The sequence below is a fragment of the Aulostomus chinensis genome, chromosome 16 (genome assembly GCF_037954235.1).
Source record: "Aulostomus chinensis isolate RoL2024-O1b breed Wild chromosome 16, RoL_Achi_v1.0, whole genome shotgun sequence".
In the NCBI taxonomy this organism is placed as follows: domain Eukaryota; kingdom Metazoa; phylum Chordata; class Actinopteri; order Syngnathiformes; family Aulostomidae; genus Aulostomus; species Aulostomus chinensis.
This window is the reverse complement of record NC_141335.1, coordinates 24747979-24758882: the sequence shown is the minus strand read 5'-3', so window position 1 is coordinate 24758882 and position 10904 is coordinate 24747979. Positions and strand designations below refer to the sequence as shown.

Below are 10904 nucleotides of genomic sequence, written 5' to 3'. Positions count from 1 at the left end.
AACTCAAACGTCTAACCAGAGCTGACGGAGTGCTAACTGGAAGAGGACAGCGGGCGTGTGATGTCGAGGGTGTGGATTAAACGCTCGGAAGGCTTTCCATCCTTCATTGGTTGGTGGTGATATCAGCCTGAGGGAGCGGGGTCCAGCCGCGGACCCAGCGGGGAGGAGGAGGAGGAGGAGGAGGAGGAGGAGGAGGAGGGAGGGAAGTTCTTTCGAGGCGGGGCGAAAGTTGTCGACATCGATGTTCGTGTCTCGGTGAGCTCTACCTCCGACCTCCTCGTCAACATGCCTCGAGCATGACAGCAAACTGGTTTAGCTGGGTCACGGGGGGGGGGCGAGATGTACGACTAACACTAGTCCCACCTGGACTACAGGCACCGAGACACGGTGATAGACAAGGCGGCGAACACGACAAGCAGGATGACCGGATTAACGTCTCACCGGGGGAGACCGTGACCACCACCGCGGTAGGTTCACCGTTACCAAGGCGCGTGTCGGCACGTTCCCGCGGCGCACGAGTGTCACCTCACATATGGCGGAACTTTACACTCTTCTTCTAGGAAGTCTGACATCGGCCTCGGGCGATAGGAGTTCGAGAACTAGAGGGGAGTTAGTCGCGGTAACGAGATACTCAGTGTTCGGTGTCCCGGTGGGGTTTCGTTGTGTAGTATTTGTATGTATTTCTCTTGGGTGACAATTATTTGTCTTTTCTTCTTCTTCTTTTATCGTGAACTTGCAAATGGAGACTTGGCGTATTGGCCAGAGGGAGGAGCCACACCCAAAACTGTGTCCTGTGGTTACATTCCATCTCCCCTCATTCATTTCGTTTGTCTTTTTTATCTGTAAAGTCCGTGAGAATCTTGTGAAAAAGGCCCCGGAATGAGGAGGGAACCACCTGTAGCTTAAATTAGCTTCATTGTTGAGTGACAGGGTTGGAATAGGTGTCCCAGGCGGGGACGATCAGTATCATAACGTGGAAAATGTGTGCAAAAACCTGTGGAATTTCCAAATTAAATGTTCACCATTGTAGGTATTTTACTGTGCTGATGGCGTTTGATTACAATTTTCTTCGAATCAGCAAGGACCAGCATATTTAAGTGACGTGTTATGACCGTATTTTGCCCTGATGAAACAGAATTTAGGGCTTCACTTGGTTATTCTTGTCAACATTATTCCTTTTAATTGGTATTCAGATCTAGGGTCATTTTTTGTTATCTAATATAATAATCACAATAATAATAATGATTGCTTTATGTATAAATTTATATTCAGAACAAGTTACAATGCACTTTACTGACAATACAGGGGGATGGCATCAAGAGCGGACTACAAAAACAGGAACAATAATATCCAACAAGTGAGAAAAGCCATACAGTAAAAGAGTTTCATGAGGAGATTGAAAAGTGGACTCTGAGTTTGCCGGAGATGTGCTGGTATTGTACAACTGATTGAGATCGCATTTACCGATGGTATCGTTTGTCCTTGTCCTTGTCCCGTGGTTGCATTGTTATGATTATTACACTTTTATTTACTAAAAAAAACGCATGTAAACATAGTGAAGATAGGTTGATGTAAACATTGGGCTGATTCTGATGCACAAGATGACCGATATCTGCTGATAATCTATGATGTGCTGACACTGCCGTGGATCTCTACTTCCCGATTAATTTACCATTTAATGTCTTAATCAGTTTGCCATTTTATTGGTCTTTGATTTGTTATTAAATATGAAAAAGATTCCCAAAGCCCGAGAGGACAGACTTTGAAAATGTTTGAATGACAGAGACGATCGGGAGGATCCGGGAAAATGGTGTTGGTTCGTATTTAGTTGTCTGGTATCGTGAAACTTGCTATAGTTGTGATGATTTATTTGTCACGTTTCCTTTTCTCTTCAGCCAACAGTATGGCACGTCGCTCTCAGTGCTCCTCTGCTGGGGATAACCCCCTGGATTCCAACTACCTCCCTCCTCACTATCGGGAAGAGTACCGCTTGGCTATTGACACACTGGTAGAAGAGGACTTGGAGGCCTACTACGAGTTCCTCCAAAGAGCAGATGTGGTGGATTTCCTGTCCACACCTGAGATTCAGTATATACAGAACTCAGTTCAGGTACCGAAGCAGTCCACCTACCAGGAGCACCCTTATGTGGAGACTGGAGGAGATGGCTCCTCAGACACATACTGGCCGATCCACTCGGACCTGGACGCCCCGGGCCTGGACCTGGGCTGGCCTCAGCTGCATCACTTCGGTGGGCCGACAGAGGTCACCACTCTGGTTAACCCCCCTGAGCCTGACATGCCGAGTATCAAGGAGCAGGCCAGGCGACTCATCAAGAACGCTCAACAGGTCGGTCTCGCCTCTTCTCTCTGGAGAAGAGTCAGTGTATTTCTGCCTCTTAAAAAAGTTCTAGAACATCAGTCTCACCTGTGGCCTTTATCTCCTCAGGTGGTTGCCATAGTGATGGACATGTTCACCGATGTAGACATGTTTGCGGACATTATCAATGCTGCCATGAGGAACGTTGCAGTTTATATTCTTTTAGACGAACGGAATGCACATCAATTCGTCAACATGGTGTCCAACTGCAGAGTCAATCTACAGAATATCCAAGTGAGTCCATACTTTAAACAAATATTGCATTTTTGAGCTGTGAGTGACTCAGTGTTTCCGCTGGCAGTGCAGTACTGCCCCCAGGCCATTTCTTCGACTGCTCTCATGCTGCGGTTTTGGCATAACTTGGCATCTGACTCCATGTTGTTGTAGGAGACCAGCATTACAATAGTCACCACAGTCACCCCTCTAAACCCCAACCTCGATAATGTACTCATTTTATGGGTGGGATTTTCCAAAGATGAATATTGCTAACGTTTTGCTGCTCCATCCAGCTAATGGTACAAATAAGACAATTTGTCTTCTGCAGTAGCTTAAGCCTCCTGGGGAAGTTGTGCTGTGCTCCGCATGCCAACAACTAATGTTTCAGGGCCTGAAGAGAAAAAGATTCATATGTGCCATTATTCAGAAGGCGCTGACAAAATAGCAGCAATGTGGTTATATATTTACCATCAATAAAATACAGGTGTGTTCATTTTTAAGGCTGTAGTGTGGAAGATAATAAAAACCAATTTGTTAATGTTTTACACACCTGAAATAGATCATACAACAATAATGTCATCATCCCACATTTCTACAGGATTAGTGGTATATACAGACCCTAATAAATAAGTGCGTTTATGTTTTTAATGTACTGTTACTGGATCAGTACATTGCACCCCAGAACTCACATGATTTAGCCACACTGTTGCACTGGCTGGCATGTTATTTCCTCATGGGAAATGTAGTTTATTTTGAGTCAGTTCCTTGGAAAGTATTACCACCACTTCCATACTTTATAAACTCCATCCATACCAGAGTAGACGTGAACTTGACTACTGAATAAAATAGCGAGGCCTTAGCAGTCTTTCCTTTCCAAATGACACAGCTGATGCAGACTTGGTGATGGGGATTTCAAAATTCAATGCCATTATTGATTCTACTCATTGGTGCATGTCTTTATTGATTCCCTTTATGATGTCTTAACTAGTTTTTATGTTGAAGTGAAGGATGTTAATGGAGCTAGCTGTAGCCCAATAGCTTTCTGTAACAACTATCATCTAAAAGGATGAAGTGGGAGAATATTTCTGCAGCGTTTTGTTTTCATTTTAGGTTTTCTTAGTTGAGTACTGCAAAGCCTAGTGTAGGATATTCACCCTCAGTCATGCATGTGCTACTTAGTTCACAAAAGATTATTCCAATAGATTGTACAACTTGGAACAGATTCTAAACAGGAAGTTCACTGCACTGAAACTAAAACCTTTATGTGTGTCTGGAAATGTTTCGAAAACAACCAGAAATTTTCAGGAATGTAGTGGTGGCAGTCGCAGGTGTTGAAGTAAGATCACCCTGCACACGCACATTTGTTTTGACTGGATCTGAACTTTTATCAGGATCCGTATTAAATCCTGCATATTTATAACATATTGTCCCTATAACTGTATCAGGAGTCTTTCGTAAAAGCGTGTAATATTACCTGAGAGGGCAAAACTGTCGAAATCAAGCATGGTTACAGAAATTAAAATCAGATCCCAGAGGCTTACCTGGATCTGTTGAAAATATAATTCTTGTGAGATAAACCAACAATAAAATGGCGATGAAAAAAATAACCTCCCTTGGTTGAGGTAATTGCTTTTCATAACTGTATAATACTCTGAGGGTAAAGCTCCCTTGAAAAGGAGCCATTTTCTCTCTTCCTCCTGAGGCGGTACGGTAGCAGTGGCAATACAATGCTGCCACCTAGCTTAAATTGCAGTGAAGAACTTCAGAAACTTCAGCAGCTTAATATTTGATTTGCTTGTCTTGCAGTTTCTGCGTGTGAGAACGGTGTCTGGCATCACGTACCGCTGCCGCTCAGGGAAATCCTTCGAAGGTCAGATGATGGATCGCTTCTTGCTGACTGATTGCAGGGCTGTGTTGAGTGGAAACTACAGGTAAATAAAAAACACATGTATAAATGAGTTGTAAAAGCACATACTTGCCTTTATTATTGATGAAAATGTTTGAATTTTATTGTACCGCACATGTTTGTACAAGTATGCAGTGGCTGTTGAGTGTCTAGTAATTCCCACATATTTTCATGTCTTTGTCTAGCTTCATGTGGTCTTTCGAGAAGCTCCACCGCTGTATGGCACACCTTTTCTTAGGGCAACTCGTATCAACTTTTGATGAGGAATTCCGGATTCTTTTTGCTCAGTCACAACCCCTGATGCTTCAAAATGTGCCTGTTCCAATGGATGAGTCATGTGTTTTACAAAAGAGGCAATACCCAAGTAAAAAACTGTACAGAGAGCCCAGGAAATTTCGACCAGTGGACTCGGCTCATTCAGAGGAATGGGCGAGACATTCCTATGATGAACGTATGGATCCCGATTGGAGAATGATGACCCTAAAAAGGCAGGAAGCTATGCATGGTCCTGTGGATATACACAGTAGGTTTCCATCCCAGCCGTCACGACTGGATCAACCGTTTGATCAGGGTCAATCCAGGTTGCCCATGATGGAATTTCCAGCCTTCAAACGGCACAGTTATGCTGAAGGTGGTCATGGCAGGTATCCTTACCCCTTCCCGCAGCAACAGGGACTGCCTGACCTTGAGATCCAGGGAAGGCACAGGGGCCAGCAGTTGAATGTTGGGCCAGGACCAGAAGCAGATTACAGTGGCTTTGACAAATTCTGGAACCAAGACTATCATTCAGCAGATCAGTATTCTGAACCCGATTTGCCACTCAACATGGAACCACCAGATAACTTTGACCCTGTGCTGAACTATCTGTCATCTACCAGAAATGTAGACTTTGATCAGTGCTCAGAAAAGTTCCAACTGCCGGTGGATATGCCATTTGGTTCATCTCACCCTAGAAGATCGAGCGCCGGTCAAGCATATGCATGTCAAACATCTCCCACCCCCTCCAATCCAACAGATGAGAAGCAGTTTTTTCAGGAGCCTAACACTGACCGCAAAGACCCTATGGTGAAACGGGGGCTTAGAAACTGGAGGATTAACTCATACCTCAGTGCGTTTGATAATCCAGGAGACGAAGGCCGGCCGCTCACACCACCTCAAGCACCGGATCCTTTTGAAGAGCCTTCCAAGTCCACATGGCAAATGGCTCCAGGCATTGATGTATCAGTTACTAAAATCCCCAATGTCAGAGAGTTTAAAGTTCCGGCATTACCCAGGGCAAGTCAGATGCCAAGTTATGCCAAAACCACAGCACGAGAGCAGTCAAAGAAATTGCCTGAGGGAAGTACCGCAGTGCCAGCCGAAACAAAAACAACGCCAACACCTTCAGAATCATCATCCACAACTGAGGACAAGCTAGAGGAGGCTGAACAAAAGGAACCAAATATCCCTGGTCTTCGAAGGGAGGATTCTTTCCGTAGGAAATACAATGTGGCAGTACCAAGGGGCTCAAGGTTAAGATCTTCTCTGATATTCAGCTCTCTGGACCAGCAATCTTCTCAGGATACCAAAACTGGTACCGGCCAAGATGAGGAAAGTGACAAAAATGAGAACGAACAGACCAAGATACCTTTTGCTGCTCAGGTTTTGGGACAAAGAAGGTCTGCAAGAGAACCTTTTGAGTGGAAAAGTTACATAAAGTCAGCCACTTATGATAACTCTGCACCCCAAACTTCCAAACCAGATGATGGAACCAGTAAAGCTGAGGACAAAGATTCATCAAATGTTGAAAAGTCAAAAGACACCCCAGAAAACCCTGATGCACTAACATCTTTAAAACCTCCAAATGAAGAACAGGAAAATGAACCCAAAACCAAGCCTTCAGTGCAACCACACAAATCTTTTCTCACTAACACTCCATCATTTGTAGATATGAATGATCCTGATAAGAGGTTTATGTTTTTCAAAGAGCTGGCAGCAAAACGCAAAGCTGCTAAAGCTGCGGAAGAAGAAAAGAGCACAGCGAAGACTCATACGAAATCACCTACTGATCTAAAAAATGCTCCTCTTACAAAGGAGGAACCTCCATGTCAGGAACCAGCCTCCCTGCCTGTTTCTGCAGAAACACCTCAGAGTGATTTACCCGAAAAACCAAAGCTGCCAAAACCTGTCGAGCTTTGTCCCTGTGAACCTCCTACGGAAGCAAGAGAAACACCTGCCAATTTCCCATCTCTTGATTCTACCTCAAGAGAGTCTTGTTCGCTCACTCCCAGTTCAGAGGTTTTGACATCATCTTCAGCATCAACCCCCCAAAATCCAGAGTCCTTACAGTCGGGACCCAGCATCCCCAATTCTTTGCTGCCATCAGAGTCAAGCGCAGGAACTAAACTTGCAGCAAGCTCTACTCCTGATGTGCCCACTTCAAGCTTTGTCCCACAAGTCTCCAACACATCCCCTACTTCCACGTCTGTGTCCCCAAATTCTTACAAACTGGAACCAAAGAAATCTCCCAGCTTCTCCCCGTCAACTGAGGACTCAACACAAAAGTCGTCAGCTTCACCTGTCTCGCTAACAGCCCAATTAGATTCTACTTCACATTCTACATCAGATGTTTCTTGTGACAAACGTGCATCTGATTCAGAACCAAAAACATCCTCATTGCAATCCAGCTCTGAGAAATCCTGTTCACTTTCACTTGATCTGCAAAGACATGTTACTGCATCAGGGACCAGTCCTGTGCAAAGTCCTGTGTCTGAGGGGTCACCAAAGGACATCAAAGCTCTCGGCACACCTCCTAGTCAGAGCCCATCATCACTTGAGGTGTGTTTACCTGATAAATCTATCCTGAAAAGAAGTCTCTCTAAACCAGACAAAAAAGATCCCACCCCAGCAGACCTTTCATCTGTGGATTCCCAATCAGACGCTATCTCCACTGTTACTCCTGATTCCTGCAAGTCTGAAGCGATCGGATCTCCTACGCAACCATTTCCTTCTGGGCTTAACCTGACAGAATCCGGTGTTCCACCTCCCTCTGAAACACTATTACACTCTCCTCTTTCTGAGTCAGTTGGATCTGTTGTGTCCCCTGAGGCTGAAAAAACAGACACCAACATGCCCGTATTGCGCAGTTCCTCAGACACTAATTCTCCTGCCAATGAGACACCAAATGATTCAGAAAAAGTTCCTGTGCACCCACTGATGGAATCTTCCTCGAGTCCAACTGAGCCTACTTCGATTGTCCAAACAGATTCTGATCTACCAAACAAATCACACAAGTCTGATGAAAGTCACTCTTCAGAGTCCTCCTCGTCTGCTGATAACGGTTATAAAGGCACTCAGGTTGAAGAATGCAGAGAGCCCTGTGAGAAAAGAACAGAGGACAGTGGAGCCATTATGAAGGTCAATAAAACTACTAAACAGGACTCCATCGACAGTGAAAAAACAAATGATCAAGTGGAGCAAAGTGACTCCTCCAAGCTGGCAGAGACCCTGACGGATGAAGTTCCTCTGTCACCGCAGTCCAAGCCTAAATCAAGCCAGTCCCGCTACCACTCGTCTACAGCCAACGTTCTCTCGAGCAGCAACCTCAGAGACGACACCAAGCTGCTGCTTGAGCAAATATCTGCAAATAGCCAAAGTAGGAGCGAGTCTACCAAGGAGTGTCCTGTCACTGATGATGAGAAAGAAGATGAAGCTGACAAAAATGCCAAAAGGGGGAAAGAAAGAGGGTCACTCGGCCAAGGGCAGTCGAGGACAACTGAGGAGCGTGACAAGCTGCTGGAGAGGATCCAGAGCATGAGGAAGGAGAGGAGAGTTTACAGTCGCTTTGAGGTATGAAGGCATCACAATGGTCCTTCATTTGATGTCCTGGTATTGTCAATACCTGTGATACTCAAAAAACTTAATTTTGGTTATGTTCTTAGTCATGCGCACGATCTAGACCAGCGATTCCCAACCTGTGGCCCCTGGTGGGCCGCGGAGATATTGCAAGTGGGCCGCCAAATCATTCCAAAAAAGTATGATTTTTGTGGCGGCTGGAAATGTAAATATATAAGAATTAAATTTTACAGAATAATGTTTTAAATGTTAAAACTCAGTTACGTTTCAAAGGATATTAAAATGTATAAATATTTTTTTTTGTTTTGCCTTCAAGTATTAGACATGTGACAAGCAAATTAGAGATAGGAAATGTTATTGGCTGGACAACTTTGCAGCGGGACCGCAATGCACTTGACTGGTTAACTTTTGACGCTGATGGCTGAAAGTGGAGTGTGAGGAAGGAGAGCTGGCGAGCAACAGGGAGAAGTAAAAGGGAAGAGAGACGAGATGGTGAATTGACAAAAGCTGCGTGATTATGTGCTGGCCTACTGAAGGTGTTGCTGATTTTAAAGATGCTGTGTTGACTGTGGAGCTTCCAACGTGTTTCTCCTGTATTCAGATCAGTCCTTTATGTTCACTCTTCAATAAAAACAGTTCTCTGAGAACGCATCATATGGCCTCCGTATTTATGTGGTTGGAGATGGGCCGCGAAAATTTTTGACACTCAAAAGTGGGCCCTGAGTTGGAAAAGGTTGGGAACCACTGATGTAGACGGTACTCGGGGGCACTTCCCTCTGACATCAAGATACCTGCTTCAAGATCAATTCCATTATCTGATCGCATTCTTCAGTCCATCATCCTACCAAACGTCATCAGATTTCACAAGTGTCTTAGTTATCCTGACTCCAGTGATCACGTGACCTCCTTGGCAGAGGTGCTGTAACACTCAACCACAGTCTTAGGTGGCGGTGTTGCTCCTTAACGCCGGTTGCAGACTCCTCACTACACTCGTATCTATAAGAGACACAAATTTAAAAATGAATTCTACAATTCTACAATTTCATTTAGCAGACGCTTTTGTCCAAAGCGACGTACAACACAAGCAAGAATTCAGACCTAATTCAGGAAAAACCCATAGGAAGCGCAAAAGTGCTTCAGTTGTGATTTGGTCACAGGTACTGCCATCTAGTGGCAGAAGAAGTGTCGCCCCCCCTCCCTTCTTTTTTTTTTTTTTTTTAATATAACAGACATACAACATCACACAACACAGTTAGTGCTACATAATCACTCAGTGCTGGGTCTTGGAATTAAACTCACAGCCTTATAGCTCTCTCTAGTCTGAATAATTTTTTTCGTAACAATTGCATAATGGTGGTATCATGACATTTACTTGCTGTGCGGTAAATTATTTTGTGTCCATTTTCCGCAGATGGCACCGTAACCGACGTCCAGAGAGAATCTACGTTGCATCCAGTACGTGAAGAAAAGGGCAAAAGAAAAAAGAAGAAAAAGAGTGGAAACGTGAGGTATTGAACGAGACGTGTCGTCACTAAAGACATGAAGAGGGAAGTTGCTTGTGCCTTCATCAGCTGAGAGCTTCTTATCGGGCTTAATTGCTTCCTCTTGGCTCACTACCAGGTTGCTGTCTGCAGCCCACGAGTCTGAGACAAAATGTGTTTTTCTGACGTCATGGGTAAAGTGCAATGATGCCTTCTGTTTGACCACATTGAGATCTATTATAAAAATCAACAAGTTTAAAGTCAAAATGTGATTTGTTTTTTTGTAAGTTTCAAAGTTTGTCAGACTGGATTATTGTTATTATATACTGTCATAGTTTATAGTTCACATTCATTGTAAGCTAGAATTGCTGCCTCACGCTTGTTTGCCTCCAACCAGTTCAATTGCCATTTATAGTCATAGTGGGGAAAATGTCAGACTGTTCCCAGTCAGGGGGTGGGGGGGGGGGGGCTGGAAAACGCAAGTCGAGAGGCTAAACTCTGTACCAAAAAGGATTAGAAGCTTCTTGAAGCCTGTCTCACCCCTTAGAAATGTGGCAAGATGGTTTGGTCCGGCCCTGCGGAAGGATTTCTCAATCAAGTTGAGCGACTGCTGTAAAAAGATAAATGGACTATTTATACTTTTCTTTTATTAAGAACAACACATGTTGCAGGAGGATTGGCTGCTGGTGCCTCACGTGTCCCTGAGGACGTCTCCAGCTCACCAAGTGGCGACAAACACTCGTCACCAGCAGTCATGTGACACAGTTTTCGTGGACCTTGCTGGGGTTAGCGTTAGCTCCCTTCCCAGAGAGCTCGTGGAACGTGCGTCTACGCATTCATTGTAATCTCAAGGTTCATACTATACCGCTGGCTGTGTACAGTTACAAACCCAAGAGATCAAGAGAGGAGGGGGGCAGCTAAGGACCAAGAATTATGTGCTGCACCCTGGTAGTTTACACCCGTGTTTGTCCAGACTCGTATAATAAACTGTAAGTTGTGCAGGTTTAAATAAAAGTGCCTTTTTTGACCAGATGGAGCCGATCAGGAGTCTGTCGATGAATCACGGACGTGCCGGTAGACGTCCGGAGCG

General features: G+C 44.6%; 1 protein-coding gene across 5 annotated transcripts; it reads left to right on the top strand.

Annotated features, from left to right (window-relative positions):
- The first annotated feature begins 212 nt into the window (after positions 1 to 212).
- Positions 213 to 10846, top strand: sack1ha (scaffolding CK1 anchoring protein Ha). Of its 5 annotated transcripts, XM_086180026.1 has the most exons (7): positions 237 to 255; positions 375 to 467; positions 1896 to 2347; positions 2447 to 2611; positions 4400 to 4524; positions 4685 to 8327; positions 9745 to 10846. In XM_086180026.1, the coding sequence occupies exons 3-7, from the start codon at positions 1904 to 1906 to the stop codon at positions 9754 to 9756; spliced, it is 4389 nt and encodes a 1462-aa protein (XP_086036152.1). In that variant the 5' UTR covers positions 237 to 255; positions 375 to 467; positions 1896 to 1903; the 3' UTR covers positions 9757 to 10846. The 5 variants fall into 5 exon arrangements, with proteins under 5 accessions (XP_086036153.1, XP_086036152.1, XP_086036151.1 ...); XM_086180027.1 differs by lacking the exon at positions 375 to 467 and having other exon boundaries at positions 213 to 255; XM_086180025.1 differs by lacking the exon at positions 237 to 255 and having other exon boundaries at positions 264 to 467.
- Positions 10847 to 10904: the final 58 nt, after the last annotated feature.